Raw genomic sequence first — 18,760 nt, 5'->3', positions numbered from 1 at the left:
TGAGAACCCTCAAATTCCATGGGAACCTCATTGAGAACCCTCAAAGTCCATATGGTTCATCCACACCCTACTGAGAACCCCCAAATTCTCCATACGGCTCATCCAGATCCCACTGAGAAACCCCAAATTCCATGGGAACCTCGTTGACAAACCCCAAATTCCATGGAAAGAGGATTTGAACCCCAAATTCCATAGGAACCTCATTGAGAAACCCCAAATTCCATGGGAACCTCGTTGAGAAACCCCAAAGTCCATGGGGTTCATCCAGACCCCACTGAGAACCCCCAAATTCCATGGGAACCTTGCTGAGAAACCCCAAATTCCATGGGAACATTGTTGAAAAACCCCAAATTCCATGGGAACCTCACTGAGAAACTCCAAATTCCATGGAAACAGGATTTGAACCCCAAATTCCATAGGAACCTCATTGAGAACCCCCAAATTCCATGGGAACCTCACTGAGAAACTCCAAATTCCATGGGAATCTCATTGAGAACCCCCAAATTCCATGGGGTTCATCCAGACCCCAAAATCCCACCATAAAATATCCCCAAATCCCAAAGTCAGACCCCACTGAGAACCCCCAAATGCTCATTTTGTTCCCAAATTTCCCATTTTTTACCCCCAAATTTCGTACCTGTGGTGCCACCCTCCAGGCCGGGCCCGTAGGCCCAGACCAGGCCCGGATCCCTCCCAAATTCCCATTTTTTTTCCCAAAAATTCCCATTTTTTCCCAAAAATTCTTGGTACCTGTAGTGGCCCCAGCCCCGTAACTTCCCAAATTCTGATTTTTTCACTAAATTTCCCATTTTCTCCCCCAAAATTCTGTACCTGTGGTGCCGCCCCCCCAGGCCAGGCCTTGTAGGCCGAGACCAGGCCCGAATCCTCCAGATCCCTCCCAAATTTGGATTTTTTTCTCCAAAATTCCCAATTTTTCCCCCAAATTCTCAGTACATGCAGTTCCCCCAGCCCCGTTACCTCCCAAATTTGGATTTTTTTCCCAAATTTCCCATTTTCTCCCCCAAAATTCCATACCTGTGGTGCTGCCCTCCAGGCCAGGCCTTGTAGGCCGAGACCAGGCCCGGATCCTCCAGATCCCTCCCAAATTCCCATCTTTTTCCCCAAAAATTCCCATTTTTTTCCCAAAAATTCCACATCTGCTCTGCTCCCCACACTCCTTCACCCCTTTATTTCCCATTTTTCCCCCAGATTTCCCATTTTTTCCCCCAAAATTCCGTACCTGTGGTGCCACCCTCCAGGCCTGGCCTTGTAGGCCGAGACCAGGCCCGGATCCCTCCCAAATCCCCATCTTTTTCCCAAAAATTCCCATTTTTTCCCAAAAATTCTTGGTACCTGTAGTGGCCCCAGCCCCGTAACTTCCCAAATTCTGATTTTTTCACTAAATTTCCCATTTTCTCCCCCAAAATTCTGTACCTGTGGTGCCGCCCCCCCAGGCCAGGCCTTGTAGGCCGAGACCAGGCCCGAATCCTCCAGATCCCTCCCAAATTTGGATTTTTTTCTCCAAAATTCCCACTTTTTCCCCCAAATTCTCAGTACCTGCAGTTCCCCCAGCCCCGTAACCTCCCAAATTTGGATTTTTTTTCCCAAATTTCCCATTTTCTCCCCCAAAATTCCATACCTGTGGTGCTGCCCTCCAGGCCAGGCCTTGTAGGCCGAGACCAGGTCCGGATCCTCCAGATCCCTCCCAAATTCCCATCTTTTTCCCCAAAAATTCCCATTTTTTTCCCAAAAATTCCACATCTGCTCTGCTCCCCACACTGCCTCACCCCTTTAATTCCCATTTTTCCCCAAATTTCCCATTTTTTCCCCCAAAATTCCGTACCTGGGGTGCCACCCTCCAGGCCGGGCCTTGTAGGCCGAGACCAGGCCCGGATCCCTCCCAAATCCCCATCTTTTTCCCCAAAAATTCCCATTTTTTCCCAAAAATTCCACATCTGCTCTGCTCCCCACACTGCCTCACCCCTTTAATTCCCATTTTTCCCCCAAATTTCCCATTTTTTCCCCCAAAATCCCGTACCTGTGGTGCCACCCTCCAGGCCGGGCCTTGTAGGCCGAGACCAGGCCCGGATCCTCCAGATCCCTCCCAAATTCCCATCTTTTTCCCAAAAATTCCCATTTTTTCCCAAAAATTCCACATCTGCTCTGCTCCCCACACTCCTTCACCCCTTTAATTCCCATTTTCCCCCCAAATTTCCCATTTTTTCCCCCAAAATTCCGTACCGGTGGTGCCGCCCTCCAGGCCGGGCCCGTAGGCCGAGACCAGGCCCGGATCCCCGGCCTGGCCTGGCTCCCCCACCCGGACCTTGAAGGGGCTCCCGGGGATGTGGGAGCCCTCGAACTTCACGTCGATGGAGTAGACGCCGTTCTCCCGCGGGATGAAGCGCACGGCGTATTTGTCTGGGAAAAGGGAGCCCAAAATTGTCACTGAGATACCAAAATCATCCCTGAAATTCCAGAAATCCCAAATTCCTGTGGGATGAAGCTCATGGCGTATTTGTCTGGGGAAAAGGGAGCCCAAAATCATCTCTGAGACTCCAAAATAATTCCTGAAACCCCAAAATTAATGCTGAAATTCCAGAGATCCCAAATTTCTCTGGGTGTATTCACCTGAAGAAAACAGGACCCCAAAACTGTCCCTGAAACCCCAAAATTATCCCTGAAATTCCAGAAATCCCAAATTTTCATGGGATGAAGCACACGGATTATTTGTCTGGGAAAAGGGAGCCCAAAATTGTGACTGAGATACCAAAATTATCCCTGAAACTCCAAAAATCCCAAATTCCTGTGGGTGCATTTGTCTAGGGAAAGGGAGCCCAAAATTGTTGCTGAGACCCCAAAATCATCCCTGAAATTCCAGAAATCCCAAATTTTCATGGGATGAAGCGCACGGCGTATTTGTCTGGGAAAAGGGATTCCAAAATTGTCCCTGAGAGCCCAAAATTATCCCTGAAATTCCAGAAATCCCAAATTTTCATGGGATGAAGCGCACGGCGTATTTGTCTGGGAAAAGGGATTCCAAAATTGTCCCCGAGACCCCAAAATCATCCCTGAAACTCCAGAAATCCCAAATTCCCGTGGGTGCATTTGTCTGGGAAAAAGGATTCCAAAATTGTCCCTTAGACCCCAAAATCATCCCTGAAATTCCAGAAATCCCAAATTTTCATGGGATGAAGTGCACGGCGTATTTGTCTGGGAAAAGGGATTCCAAAATTGTCCCTGAGAGCCCAAAATTATCCCTGAAATTCCAGAAATCCCAAATTTTCATGGGATGAAGCACACGGCATATTTGTTTGGGAAAAGGGGGCCAAAAATTGTCCCTGAGACACCAAAATTGTCCCTGAAACTCCAGAAATCCCAAATTCCTGTGGGTGCATTTGTCTAGGGAAAGGGAGCCCAAAATTGTTGCTGAGACCCCAAAATCATCCCTGAAATTCCAGAAATCCCAAATTCCCATGGGATGAAGCACACAGCATATTTGTCTGGGAAAAGGGATTCCAAAATTGTCCCTGAGAGCCCAAAATCATCCCTGAAATTCCAGAAATCCCAAATTCCTGTGGGTGCATTTGTCTGGGAAAATGGATTCCAAAATTGTCCCTTAGACCCCAAAATCATCCCTGAAATTCCAGAAATCCCAAATTTTCATGGGATGAAGCGCACGGCGTATTTGTCTGGGGAAAGGGATTCCAAAATTATCCCTGAGATCCCAAACTTAACGCTGAAATTCCAGAAATCCCAAATTCCTGTGGGTGCATTTGTCTGGGAAAACGGAGTCCAAAATCATCCCTGAGACCCCAAAACCATCCCTGAGCCCCCATTTTTATGGGAACAGAGCGGATTTTTGGGCTGGAATTTGCCGATTTTGGGCTAGAATTTGCGGATTTTTGTAGGAACGCCCCGTTTTTTGGGGGATTTTTGGGGTGAAGCCCAGGTTTTGGGGTGTCCCTCACCCCTGATGACCCCAGGGCTGTGACACCTCCCCTGGGTGTGGAAACTGGGCAGATTCTGGGGTGAGATTTGCCGATTTTTGGCTAGAATTTGCCAATTTTGGGGCAGAATTTGCAGATTTTTGTAGGAACGCCCCGTTTTTTGGGGGATTTTTGGGGTGAAGCCCAGATTTTGGGGTGTCCCTCACCTGGGGTGACCTCGGAGATGTGGCACCACCCAAGGGGTGGGAACTGGGCAGATTCTGGGGTGAGATTTGCCGATTTTGGGGCGGAATTTGCCAATTTTGGGGCGGAATTTGCAGATTTTCGTAGGAACGCCCCGTTTTTTGGGGGATTTTTGGGGTGACCCCCAAGTTTTGGGGTGTCCCTCACCCCTGATGACCCCAGGGCTGTGACACCACCCCTGGGTGTGGAAACTGGGCAGATTCTGGGGTGAGATTTGCAGATTTTGGGCTAGAATTTCCCGATTTTGGGCTGGAATTTGCAGATTTTTGTAGGAACGCCCCATTTTTTGGGGGATTTTTGGGGTGACCCCCAGGTTTTGGGGTGTCCCTCACCTGGGGTGACCTCGGAGATGTGGCACCACCCAGGGGGTGGGAACTGGGCAGATTCTGGGGTGAGATTTGCCGATTTTGGGGTGGAATTTGCTGATTTTGGGCTAGAATTTGCGGATTTTTGTAGGAACACCCCGTTTTTTGGGGGATTTTTGGGGTGAAGCCCAGATTTTGGGGTGTCCCTCACCTGGGGTGACCTTGGAGATGTGGCACCACCCATGGGGTGGGAACTGGGCAGATTCTGGGGTGAGATTTGCAGATTTTGGGCTGGAATTTGCAGATTTTGGGGTGGAATTTGCAGATTTTTGTAGGAACGCCCCGTTTTTTGGGGGATTTTTGGGGTGAACCCCAGGTTTTGGGGTGTCCCTCACCTGGGGTGACCTCGGAGATGTGGCACCACCCAGGAGGTGGGAACTGGGCAGATTCTGGGGTGAGATTTGCAGATTTTGGGGCAGAATTTGCCGATTTTGGGCTGGAATTTGTGGATTTTTGTAAGAACGCCCCGTTTTTTGGGGTGAACCCCAAGTTTTGGGGTGTCCCTCACCTGGGGTGACCTTGGAGATGTGGCACCACCCAGGGGGTGGGAACTGGGCAGATTCTGGGGTGAGATTTGCAGATTTTGGGGTGGAATTTGCTGATTTTGGGCTAGAATTTGCGGATTTTTGTAGGAACGCCCCGTTTTTTGGGGTGAAGCCCAGGTTTTGGGGTGTCCCTCACCTGGGGTGACCTCGGAGATGTGGCACCACCCATGGTGTGGAAACTGGGCAGATTCTGGGGTGAGATTTGCAGATTTTGGGCTAGAATTTGCCGATTTTGGGCTGGAATTTGCGGATTTTCGTAGGAACGCCCCGTTTTTTGGGGGATTTTTGGGGTGAACCCCAAGTTTTGGGGTGTCCCTCACCTGGGGTGACCTCGGAGATGTGGCACCACCCATGGGGTGGGAACTGGGCAGATTCTGGGGTGAGATTTGCCGATTTTGGGGCAGAATTTGCAGATTTTGGGGTGGAATTTGCGGATTTTTGTAGGAACGCCCCATTTTTTGGGGGATTTTTGGGGTGACCCCCAGGTTTTGGGGTGTCCCTCACCCCTGATGACCCCAGGGCTGTGACACCATCCCTGGGTGTGGAAACTGGGCAGATTCTGGGGTGAGATTTGCAGATTTTGGGGCGGAATTTGCCAATTTTGGGGCAGAATTTGCGGATTTTTGTAGGAACGCCCCGTTTTTTGGGGGATTTTTGGGGTGACCCCCAGATTTTGGGGTGTCCCTCACCCCTGATGACCCCAGGGCTGTGACACCTTCCCTGGGTGTGGAAACTGGGCAGATTCTGGGGTGAGATTTGCAGATTTTGGGGCAGAATTTGCAGATTTTGGGGTGGAATTTGCGGATTTTTGTAGGAACGCCCCGTTTTTTTGGGGGGGATTTTTGGGGTGAACCCCAGATTTTGGGGTGTCCCTCACCTGGGGTGACCTCGGAGATGTGGCACCACCCATGGGGTGGGAACTGGGCAGATTCTGGGGTGAGATTTGCAGATTTTGGGCTAGAATTTGCCGATTTTGGTGCAGAATTTGTGGATTTTCGTAGAAACACCCCGTTTTTTGGGGGATTTTTGGGGTGACCCCCAGATTTTGGGGTGTCCCTCACCTGGGGTGACCTCGGAGATGTGGCACTCCTCCAGGGCCCCCGAGGGGCTGTGCACTTTGGCGTCCAGGGCCCCCCGGGCCCCGTTGAGGCTGACGGCGAACGAGGCGGGCTGGTGAACCTTCAGCCCCGACTCCTGGGGGGACACGGGTCAGACACCCCAAAAACCCCAAAAAAAACCCCAAAAACGGGGCTGGGATCCCCCAAAAACCCCCCCACCCCGAGCGGGGAAAGCCAAAATGGGGTTGGGGTTTGGGGAATTGGGGAAATGGTGAAGGAAATGGAGGAAAAAGGCAAAGAAAGAGGAAAAAAAGGAGGAAAAAAGCAAAAAAAAATCAACTAAAAAATAAAAAGGATCTGAAAGAAAGAGGAAAAAAAAGGAGAAAAAAAGCAAAAAAAATCAACTAAAAAATAAAAAGGATCTGAAAGAAAGAGGAAAAAAAAGGAGAAAAAAAGCAAAAAAAATAAACTAAAAAATAAAAAGAATCTGAAAGAAAGAGGAAAAAAAAGGAGAAAAAAAGCAAAAAAAATCAACTAAAAAATAAAAAGAATCTGAAATAAAGAGGAAAAAAAGGAGAAAAAAAGCAAAAAAATCAACTAAAAAACAAAAAGAATCTGAAAGAGGAAAAAAAGGAGAAAAAAAGCAAAAAAAATCAACTAAAAAATAAAAAGAATCTGAAAGAAAGAGGAAAAAAAGGAGAAAAAAAGCAAAAAAAATCAACTAAAAAATAGAAAGAATCAGAAATAAAGAGGAAAAAAAGGAGAAAAAAGGCAAAAAAATCAACTAAAAAATAAAAAGAATCGGAAATAAAGAGGAAAAAAGAATGAAAATGCAAAGAGAATCCCAAAGGAAATGCCCAAAATGCAAAAGGAGCACAAAGGGAAAAAGCAAGAAAAAAATCCCAAAGAAATTCCCCAAAGAAAGGGAAAAAAGCAACAAAAAAACAAAAAACAACCCTAAAGAAGTCCCCAAAATCCAAAAGAACCCCAAAGAAAGGGGGAAAAATAAAAAAAAATCAAAGAAAAGACAAAGACAGAGATAAAAACTAAAATAACCCAAAGAACCCCCCCCAAAAAACCCTAAAGAGAAAGAACAACCAAAAAACCCACCCCAAAACCCCCAAAAACCACAAAATAAACCTCAAAAAACCCCAAAGAAACAAAACCAAAAAAACTCTCCCAAAAACGCCACAAAAACCCCAAAAGAAACCCCCATAAAAACCAAAACCAACCCAAACCCCCCCAAAATAAAGGAATAAAAACCCCTGAAAAAACCTCCCCAAAAATGACCCCAAAAACCCAAAAGAAATCCCATAAAAATAAAAAGAACTTTAAAAAACCAAAAAAACACAAAAAACCCAAAAAAACCAAGAAAAAACCAAAATAACCCCTCACAAAAAAACCCCAAAAATATTCCCACCCCCTCCCCAAAAAAGCTCCCAAAAAGCCAAAAAAAAACTTCCCCAAAAAAACCAAAAATCCCAAAAAAGCCCCAAAAATCCCCAAAAAAAGCTCAAAAAATCACCAAAAAAGCAAAAAAATCCCCCCAAAATGCCAAAATCAGGTAAAAAAATTCCCAAAAAAGCCCCAAAAAATCCCCAAAAACCCAAACCCACAGACTTGACCCCAAATCTGGGAGATTTTGGGGTCCCCAAGAAACCAAACCCCAAAATTTTGGGGTGGGGGTGGGATAAGTTTGGGTTTGTTCAGGTGGGACCCCCAAATTTTCACCCCAAAAATACCCAAAATGGTAAAAAAAACCCCCAAAAATTCAATTTGGGGAGGGGAGAGCCCAAAATCCTCCCCCCAAAAATCCCAGGGGGAGCAGAACCAGCCCAAATCTTCATCCCAAAAATTTTGGGAGGGTTGGAAAATCCCAAATCCTGATCCCAAATATTTTTTTGGGGGATGGAGAACAATCCCAAATTCCCACCCCAAATATTTTGAGGTGAAAGAACCCCTCCAAAAAAACCTCATCCCAAAAATTTTGGGAGGGGGTTGGAAAATCCCAAAACCTCATCCCAAAAATTTTTGGGGAGCTGGAAAATCCCAAAACCTCATCCCAAAAATTCTGGGAAAATTGGAAAATCCCAAATTCCCACCCCAAATATTTTTGGGTAGGAGAACCCCCCCCAAAAACCTCACCCCAAAAAATTATTGGGAGGGGTTGGAAAATCCCAAAAGCTCATCCCAAAACTTTTGGGAGAATTGGAAAATCCCAAAACCTCCCCCCAAATATTCTGGGAGGATTGGAAAATCCCAAAATCTCATCCCAAAAATTTTGGGAGGATTGGAAAATCCCAAAACCTGCCCCCAAAAATTTTTGGGGGGATGGAAAATCCCAAAACCTCATCCCAAAACTTTTGGGAGAATTGGAAAATTCCAAAACCTCCCCCCAAAAATTCTGGGAGAATTGGAAAATCCCAAATTCCCACCCCAAAAATTTTGGTTGGGAGAACCTCCCCCCAAAAAAAATTTTGGGAGGGGTTGGAAAATCCCAAAACCTCATCCCAAAAATTTTGTGAAAATTGGAAAATCCCAAAACCTCCCCCCAAGAATTTTTGGGGGAGCTGGAAAATCCCAAAACCTCATCCCAAAAATTCTGGGAGAATTGGAAAATCCCAAATTCCCACCCCAAAAATTTTGGTTGGGAGAAACCCCCCAAAAACCTCACCCCAAAAAAAAATTTTGGGAGGGGTTGGAAAATCCCAAAAGCTCATCCCAAAAATTTTGGGAGAATTGGAAAATCCCAAAACATCCCCCCAAGAATTTTTGGGGGAGCTGGAAAATCCCAAAACCTCATCCCAAAAATTCTGGGAGAATTGGAAAATCCCAAATTCCCACCCCAAAAATTTTGGTTGGGAGAACCCCCCCCCAAAAAAATTTTGGGAGGGGTTGGAAAATCCCAAAACCTCATCCCAAAAAATTCTGGGAAAATTGGAAAACCCCAAATTCCCACCCCAAAAATTTGGGGTGGAAGAACCCCCATAAAACCTCCCCCCAATAATTTTTTTTTTTGGGGGGGGGGGTTGGAAAATCCCCAAAACCCCAAAACTATTTTTTGGGAGGAATTATTTAAAAAAAAAAAAACCCTGGGGGGAGCCCCAAACCCCAAAATCCCCAAATTTTTTTTTTGGGGATCTCCCAAAAAATCCGAATTTGGGGGCGGGGTTTGAGGGTCCCCCAAGGGGTGGGGGGAGATTTTGGGGTCCCCCCCGGCCCCCACTTACCTTGGGGGGCGGGGGGGGGGTGACGGGAGCCAGCGGCGGCCCCGGCCCCGATTTTGGGGATTTTTGGGGTTTTTTGGGGATTTTTGGGGCCGCTGGGAGCCGGCACCCCCCCCGGCCCCCCCCTGTTCAAAGCCTTTATCAGAGACACGAGAGAGACCCCGGGACCCCCGGGGGGCTGGGCCAGCGCAGGGACCCCGAACCTGAACGTGCTAAATTCGGAGAAAAACTGAATTCTGAGAAATTCTGATAAATTCTGAGAAATTCTGATAAATTCTGATAAATTCTGAGAAAAACTGAATTCTGAGAAAAACTGAATTCTGATTAAAAACCCCGAACCCTGAACCCTGCTAAATTCTGAGAAACACTGAATTCTGAGAAAAACTGAATTCTGAAAAAAACTGAATTCTGGTAAATTCTGAGAAAAACTGAATTCTGAGAAAAACTGAATTCTGATTAATTCTGAGAAAAACTGAATTCTGATTAATTCTGATAAAAACTGAATTCTGATTAAAAACTGAATTCTGATAAATTCTGATAAACACTGAATTCTGATTAAAAACCCCGAAACCTGAACTCGCTAAATTCTGAGAAACACTGAATTCTGATTAAAAATTGAATTCTGATTAAAAACCCCGAACCCTGAACCCTGCTAAATTCTGAGAAACACTGAATTCTGAGAAACACTGAATTCTGATAAAAACTGAATTCTGATTAAAAACCCCGAACCCTGAACCCTGCTAAATTCTGAGAAAAACTGAATTCTGATAAATTCTGATAAATTCTGATAAATTCTGATAAAAACTGAATTCTGATAAATTCTGATAAAAACTGAATTCTGATAAAAAACTGAATTCTGATAAATTCTGATAAACACTGAATTCTGATTAAAAACCCCGAAACCTGAACTCGCTAAATTCTGATAAAAACTGAATTCTGATTAATTCTGATAAAAACTGAATTCTGATTAAAAACTGAATTCTGATAAATTCTGATAAACACTGAATTCTGATTAAAAACCCCGAAACCTGAACTCGCTAAATTCTGATAAAAACTGAATTCTGATTAATTCTGATAAAAACTGAATTCTGATTAAAAACCCCGAAACCTGAACGCGCTAAATTCTGATAAAAACTGAATTCTGATAAATTCTGATAAACACTGAATTCTGATTAAAAACCTGGATTCTGATAAAAAACTGAATTCTGATAAATTCTGATAAAAACTGAATTCTGATAAAAAACTGAATTCTGATTAAATCCTGAATTCTGATTAAAAACTGAATTCTGATTAAATCCTGAATTCTGATTAAATACTGAATTCTGCTAAAAAACCTGAATTCTGATTAAAAACCCCGAAACCTGCTCAAAACCTCAATTCTGATTAAAAACTGAATTCTGCTAAAAACCTGAATTCTGATTAAATCCTGAATTCTGATAAAAAGCTGAATTCTGCTAAAAAACTGAATTCTGATTAAAAACCCCGAAACCTGCTCAAACCCTCAATTCTGATGAAAAACTGAATTCTGTTAAAAAACTGAATTCTGATTAAATCCTGAATTCTGATTAAAAACTGAATTCTGCTAAAAAACCTGAATTCTGATTAAAAACCCGAATTCTGATAAAAACCTGAATTCTGATTAAATCCCTAATTCTGATTAAAACCCAAATTCTGCTGAAAACCTAAATTCTGCTAAAACCCGGAATTCTGCTAAAAACCTGAAATTCTGATTAAAACCATAAATTCTGCTAAAATCTGAAATTCTGCTAAAACCCTAAATTCTGATTAAAACCTGAAATTCTGAATAAAACCCTGAATTCTGCTAAAACCGGAAATTCTGCTAAAACCCCGAAATTCTGCTAAAACCCTGAATTCTGCTAAAATCCTAAATTCTGATTAACACCTGAAATTCTGAATAAAACCCTGAATTCTGCTAAAACCGGAAATTCTGCTAAAATCCTAAATTCTGACTAAAACCTGAAATTCTGAATAAAACCCTGAATTCTGCTAAAACCCTGAATTCTGCTAAAACCCCGAAATTCTGCTAAAACCCTAAATTCTGATTAACACCTGAAATTCTGAATAAAACCCTGAATTCTGCTAAAACTCTAAATTCTGAATAAAACCCTGAATTCTGCTAAAACCCTGAATTCTTCTAAAATCCTAAATTCTGATTAAAACCTGAAATTCTGAATAAAACCCTGAATTCTGCTAAAACCCTAAATTCTGCTAAAACCCTAAATTCTGCTAAAACCTGAAATTCTGCTAAAACCCTGAATTCTGCTTAACACCTGAAATTCTGAATAAAACCCTGAATTCTGCTAAAAACCTAAATTCTGCTAAAACCCTGAATTCTGCTAAAACTCTAAATTCTGATTAAAACCTGAAATTCTGAATAAAACCCTGAATTCTGCTAAAACCGGAAATTCTGCTAAAACCCTGAATTCTGCTAAAAACCCCGAAATTCTGCTAAAACCCTGAATTCTGCTAAAATCCTAAATTCTGATTAACACCTGAAATTCTGAATAAAACCCTGAATTCTGCTAAAATCCTAAATTCTGCTAAAACTCTAAATTCTGCTAAAACCCTGAATTCTGCTAAAACCGGAAATTCTGCTAAAATCCTAAATTCTGATTAACACCTGAAATTCTGATTAAAACCTGAAATTCTGCTAAAACCCTGAATTCTGCTAAAATCCTAAATTCTGATTAACACCTGAAATTCTGAATAAAACCCTAAATTCTGCTAAAATCCTAAATTCTGCTAAAACTCTAAATTCTGCTAAACCCCACAAGTCCCGCCCCAGGCCGGGGGGCTGCGCTGGCCGGGCCCCTGGTGGCTCGGGGGGTTTCTGAGGAGATTTTTGGGGCGTTTTTTGGGGATTTTGGGGTCTCCAGGTGCCTCACCTGAAGGCTAGAAACAGTGAGGCGCCGCGCGGCGTCGCTGGGAGCCGCCGCCGTCACCACGAAGGGGCTCTCGGGGATGTGCTCGTCGTTGAACTTCACCGACACCTCGTAGTCACCTGCGGGGTCAGGGCAAAGATCCTAAAAATCCCACCCCAAAAACCCCAAAAATCCTAAAAATCCCAAAAATTCCACCCCAAAAACTCCTGAGACTCAGCTATGTCCCCTCTCTCGGGGATGTGCTCGTCGTTGAACTTCACCGACACCTCGTGGTCACCTGCGGGGTCAGGGCAAAGAAAATCTCATCCCAAAAATCCCAAAAATCCCAAAAATCCCAAAATTCCCACCCCAAAAACTCCTGAGACTCAGCTATGTCCCCTCATTGTCCCCTCCCTGTCCCCTCTCTTGGGGATGTGCTCGTCGTTGAACTTCACCGACACCTCGTAGTCACCTGCGGGGTCAGGGCAAAGAAAATCTCATCCCAAAAATCCTAAAAATCCCAAAAATCCCATCCCAAAAATCCCAAAAATCCCCAAAATCCCAAAAATTCCACCCCAAAAACTCCTGAGACTCAGCTATGTCCCCTCTCTCGGGGATGTGCTCGTCGTTGAACTTCACCGACACCTCGTGGTCACCAGCGAGGGGTTTGGGGTCAGGGCAGGGGTGTGACCCCAAAAATCCTAAAAATTACATCCCAAAAATCCTAAAAATCCCAAAAATCCCATCCCAAAAAATCCTAAAATTCTAAAAATCCTAAAAATCCCACCCCAAAAACTCCTGAGACTCAGCTATGTCCCCTCATTGTCCCCTCCCTGTCCCCTCTCTCGGGGATGTGCTCGTCGTTGAACTTCACCGACACCTCGTAGTCACCTGCGGGGTCAGGGCAAAGATCCTAAAAATCCCAAAAATCCCAAAAATCCCAAAAATCCCAAAAATCCCATCCCAAAAACTCCTGAGACTCAGCTATGTCCCCTCTCTTGGGGATGTGCTCGTCGTTGAACTTCACCGACACCTCGTAGTCACCTGCGGGGTCAGGGCAAAGAAAATCTCATCCCAAAAATCCCAAAAATCCCAAAATTCCACCCCAAAAACTCCTGAGACTCAGCTATGTCCCCTCATTGTCCCCTCCCTGTCCTCTCTCTCGGGGATGTGCTCGTCGTTAAACTTCACCGACACCTCGTGGTCACCTAAGAGGGTTTGGGATCAGGGCAGGGGTGTGACCCCAAAAATCCTAAAAATTACATCCCAAAAATCCTAAAAATCCCAAAAATCCCATCCCAAAAACTCCTGAGACTCAGCTATGTCCCCTCATTGTCCCCTCCCTGTCCCCTCTCTCGGGGATGTGCTCGTCGTTGAACTTCACCGACACCTCGTAGTCACCTGCGGGGTCAGGACAAAGATCCTAAAAATCCCACCCCAAAAATCCTAAAAATCCCAAAAATCCCATCCCAAAAACCCCAAAAATCCTAAAAATCCCAAAAAATTCCACCCCAAAAACTCCTGAGACTCAGCTATGTCCCCTCTCTGGGGCTGCGCTGTCGTTGAACTTCACCGACACCTCGTAGTCACCTGCGGGGTCAGGGCAAATGAAATCTCATCCCAAAAATCCCAAAAATCCCAAAAATCCCAAAAATTCCACCCCAAAAACTCCTGAGACTCAGCTATGTCCCCTCTCTTGGGGATGTGCTCGTCGTTGAACTTCACCGACACCTCGAGGTCACCTGTAAGGGGTTTGGGGTCAGGGCAGGGGTGTGACCCCAAAAATCCTAAAAATTACATCCCAAAAATCCTAAAAATCCCAAAAATCCCATCCCAAAAAATCCTAAAATTCTAAAAATCCTAAAAATCCCATCCCAAAAACTCCTGAGACTCAGCTATGTCCCCTCTCTTGGGGATGTGCTCGTCGTTGAACTTCACCGACACCTCGTGGTCACCTGGGAGGGGTTTGGGGCCAGGGCAGGGGTGTGACCCCAAAAATCCCATCCCAAAAAATCCTAAAAATCCCAAAAATCCCATCCCAAAAAATCCTAAAATTCTAAAAATCCTAAAAATCCCATCCCAAAAACTCCTGAGACTCAGCTATGTCCCCTCATTGTCCCCTCCCTGTCCCCTCTCTTGGAGATGTGCTCGTCGTTGAACTTCACCGACACCTCGTAGTCACCTGCGGGGTCAGGGCAAAGATCCTAAAAATCCCATCCCAGAAAACCCAAAAATCCCAAAAATCCCACCCCAAAAACCCCAAAAATCCTAAAAATCCCAAAAATTCCACCCCAAAAACTCCTGAGACTCAGCTATGTCCCCTCCCTGTCCCCTCTCTCGGGGATGTGCTCGTCGTTGAACTTCACCGACACCTCGTAGTCACCTGCGGGGTCAGGGCAAAGATCCTAAAAATCCCATCCCAAAAAATCCAAAAATCCCAAAAATCCTAAAACCCCCCAAAAACCCCCCAAAAACCCCCAAAAAACCCCAAAAACCGACCGGGCTCCTGCACCACGTAGGAGACGCCGCAGGAACCGTCCTTGTGGTCCTCGAAGGCGATCTCGGCCTTGCTGGGACCCTCGACGGCGATGGAGAGACCCCCGGCGCCGGCCTCGCGCGTCCAGATGCTGAACTCGGCTGGGGAGGGGGAAAATGGGGGTCAGGGAACCCCAAAATCCCAAAAAACACCCCAAAAAACACCCCAAAAACCCCAAAAACCCCACAGTGTGGAGTAAATCCTATAGATTTCCCTATAAAGGACACAGAGACCCCCGGCGCCGGCCTCGCGCATCCAGATGCCGAACTCGGCTGGGGAGGGGGAAAATGGGGGTCAGGGAACCCCAAAATCCCAAAAAAACACCCCAAAAACCAAGCCTGTAGCGGAAAAACCCCATAAATCCTAGACATTCTGGAAAAAATCCCATAAATTCCCCTATAAAGGACACAGAGATCCCCGGCGCCGGCCTCGCGCGTCCAGATGCTGAACTCGGCTGGGGAGGGGAAAAATGGGGGTCAGGGCACCCCAAAATCCCAAAAAAACACCCCAAAAAACACCCCTAAATCACATAAAGCACCCCATAAACCCCACAGTGTGGAGTAAATCCTATAGATTCCCCTATAAAGGACACAGAGACCCCCGGCGCCGGCCTCGTGCGTCCAGATGCTGAACTCGGCTGGGGAGGGGGAAACGGGGGGTCAGGGAACCCCAAAATCCCCAAAAACCACCCCAAAATCCCAAAAACCACCCCAAAAACCCCACAGTGTGGAGTAAATCCTATAGATTCCCCTATAAAGGACACAGAGATCCCCGGCGCCGGCCTCGCGCATCCAGATGCTGAACTCGGCTGGGGAGGGGGAAAATGGGGGTCAGGGAACCCCAAAATCCCCAAAAAACACCCCAAAATCCCAAAAAACACCCCAAAATCCCAAAAAACACCCCAAAAAACACCTCAAATATAGACAAACCCCATAAATTCCCCTATAAAGGGCACAGAGATCGCCGGCTCCCACCCCATTTTCTGGGTCCCCCCATTTTTGGGGTCCCCTCCACCCTATTTTCAGGCTCCCCCCAATTTTGGGGTCCCCATCCTAATTTCGGGGTGCTCACCGTGACACCCCCCCGCATTTTCACTGTCCCCCCATCCCAATCTCGGGGTCCCCGATTTTCGGGGTGCTCACCAGGGCTGCCCCCCCCCCCAATTCTGGGGTCCCCGATTTCGGGGTGCTCACTGGGGCTGCCCCCCACCCCAATTCCGGGGTCCCCGATTTGGGGGTGCTCACCGGGGCTGCCCCCCACCCCAATTCTGGGGTCCCCATGTCGAATTTCGGGGTGCTCACCGTGACACCCCCCACATTTTCACTGCCCCCCACCCCAATTCCGGGGTCCCCGATTTCGGGGTGCTCACCGGGGCTGCCCCCCACCCCAATTCTGGGGTCCCCATGTCGAATTTCAGGGTGCTCACCGTGACACCCCCCCTGTTTTCACTGCCCCCCACCCCAATCTCGGGGTGCCCGATTTTGGGGTGCTCACTGAGGCTGCCCCCCACCCCAATTCCGGGGTCCCCGATTTCGGGGTGCTCACCGGGGCTGCCCCCCACCCCAATTCCGGGGTCCCCGATTTCGGGGTGCTCACCGGGGCTGCCCCCCACCCCAATTCCGGGGTCCCCGATTTCGGGGTGCTCACCGGGGCTGCCCCCCACCCCAATTCCGGGGTCCCCGATTTCGGGGTGCTCACCGGGGCTGCCCCCCACCCCAATTCCGGGGTCCCCGATTTCGGGGTGCTCACCGGGGCTGCCCCCCACCCCAATTCCGGGGTCCCCGATTTCGGGGTGCTCACCGGGGCTGCCCCCCACCCCAATTCCGGGGTCCCCGATTTCGGGGTGCTCACCGGGGCTGTCCCCCACCCCAAATCTGGGGTCCCCATGTCGAATTTCAGGGTGCTCACCGTGACACCCCCCACATTTTCACTGTCTCCCACCCCAATTCTGGGGTCCCCCAGATTTCGGGGTGCTCACTGGGGCTGCCCCCCAATTTTCACTGTCCCCCACCCCAATTCTCGGGTCCCCCTCATTTTTGGGGTGCTCACCGGGGCTGCCCCCCACTCCAATTCTGGGGTCCCCGATTTTGGGGTGCTCACCGGGGCTGCCCCCCCCCCCCAATTCCGGGGTCCCCGATTTCGGGGTGCTCACCGGGGCTGCTCCCCACCCCAATTCCGGGGTCCCCGATTTCGGGGTGCTCACCGGGGCTGCCCCCCACCCCAATTCTGGGGTCCCCATGTCGAATTTCAGGGTGCTCACCGTGACACCCCCCCTGTTTTCACTGTCCCCCCACCCCAATTCTGGGGTCCCCATGTCGAATTTCAGGGTGCTCACCATGACACCCCCCCCATTTTCACTGTCCCCCACCCCAATTCCGGGGTCCCCGATTTCGGGGTGCTCACTGGGGCTGCCCCCATCCCAATTCCGGGGTCCCCGATTTCGGGGTGCTCACCGGGGCTGCCCCCCACCCCAATTCTGGGGTCCCCGATTTCGGGGTGCTCACCGGGGCTGCCCCCCACCCCAATTCTGGGGTCCCCCCGATTTCGGGGTGCTCACCGGGGCTGCCCCCCCCCCCCAATTCCGGGGTCCCCGATTTCGGGGTGCTCACCGGGGCTGCCCCCCACCCCAATTCCGGGGTCCCCATGTCGAATTTCAGGGTGCTCACCGTGACACCCCCCACATTTTCACTGTCCCCCCACCCCAATTCCGGGGTCCCCGATTTCGGGGTGCTCACCGGGGCTGCCCCCCATCCCAATTCTGGGGTCCCCATGTCGAATTTCAGGGTGCTCACCGTGACACCCCCCACATTTTCACTGTCTCCCATCCCAATCTCGGGGTCCCCCCGATTTCGGGGTGCTCACCGGGGCTGCCCCCCCAATTTTCACTGTCCCCCACCCCAATTCTGGGGTCCCCGATTTCGGGGTGCTCACCGGGGCTGCCCCCCCAATTTTCACTGTCCCCCACCCCAATTCCGGGGTCCCCGATTTCGGGGTGCTCACCGGGGCTGCCCCCCACCCCAATTCTGGGGTCTCCCCGATTTCGGGGTGCTCACCGGGGCTGCTCCCCACCCCAATTCTGGGGTCCCCGATTTCGGGGTGCTCACCGGGGCTGCCCCCCCAATTTTCACTGTCCCCCACCCCAATTCTGGGGTCCCCATGTCGAATTTCAGGGTGCTCACCATGACACCCCCCACATTTTCACTGTCCCCCCACCCCAATTCCGGGGTCCCCGATTTCGGGGTGCTCACCGGGGCTGTCCCCCACCCCAATTCCGGGGTCCCCGATTTCGGGGTGCTCACCGGGGCTGCCCCCCATTATCACTGCCCCCCACCCCAATTCCGGGGTCCCCGATTTCGGGGTGCTCACCGGGGCTGCCCCCCACCCCAAATCTGGGGTCCCCGATTTTGGGGTGCTCACCGGGGCTGCCCCCCACCCCAATTCTGGGGTCCCCGATTTCAGGGTGCTCACCGGGGCTGCCCCCCATTATCACTGCCCCCCACCCCAATTCCGGGGTCCCCGATTTCGGGGTGCTCACCGGGGCTGCCGGCCTCGGCGCGCTCCAGCCCCGGCCCGCCGGCCCGGACCTTGTGGGCGCCGCCCTCACCCATGGGCCCCACGGTGAACTGGAAGGGGCTGCCGGGCACGTGCTGGCCCCGGTCCTTGACGCTGACCCGGTGGGCGCCCGTCTCCTGCGGCACGAACCGGACCCCGACCGTGCCCCCGGCGCCGGGCAGCACCTGCGCCGCCACCGCCTGCCCCGAGGGACCCGTCACCTGTGCGGTGACGTCCGAGATGGAGAGTTCTGGGGCAAAATGGGGGAAAAATGGGAAAAAATGGGAAAATGGTCAGTGTGGGATCGGTCACCTGTGCGATGACGTCCGAGATGGAGAGCTCTGGGGGAAAAATGGGGGAAAAATGGGAAAATGGTCAGTGTGGGATCGGTCTCCTGCAGCACGA

At 48.9% G+C, this 18,760-nt stretch overlaps 1 protein-coding gene across 1 annotated transcript in view; it reads right to left on the bottom strand.

Annotated features, from left to right (window-relative positions):
* Window positions 1–18,760, bottom strand: part of FLNA (filamin A) — a 104,439-nt gene that overhangs the window by 6,942 nt on the left and 78,737 nt on the right. Inside the window, exons 40-44 of the mRNA XM_085563442.1 lie at window positions 18,339–18,605; window positions 14,767–14,904; window positions 12,292–12,407; window positions 6,162–6,294; window positions 2,242–2,418 (exon numbers count right to left, since the gene is read on the bottom strand). Of these exons, the coding sequence (XP_085419568.1) occupies window positions 2,242–2,418; window positions 6,162–6,294; window positions 12,292–12,407; window positions 14,767–14,904; window positions 18,339–18,605 (831 nt within the window). The remainder of the gene's footprint in view (window positions 1–2,241; window positions 2,419–6,161; window positions 6,295–12,291; window positions 12,408–14,766; window positions 14,905–18,338; window positions 18,606–18,760) is intronic.

The sequence above is a fragment of the Lonchura striata genome, chromosome 31, assembly GCF_050655825.1.
Source record: "Lonchura striata isolate lonStrDom1 chromosome 31, ASM5065582v1, whole genome shotgun sequence".
In the NCBI taxonomy this organism is placed as follows: Eukaryota; Metazoa; Chordata; class Aves; order Passeriformes; family Estrildidae; genus Lonchura; species Lonchura striata.
This window is presented reverse-complemented; position numbering and strand designations above follow the sequence as displayed.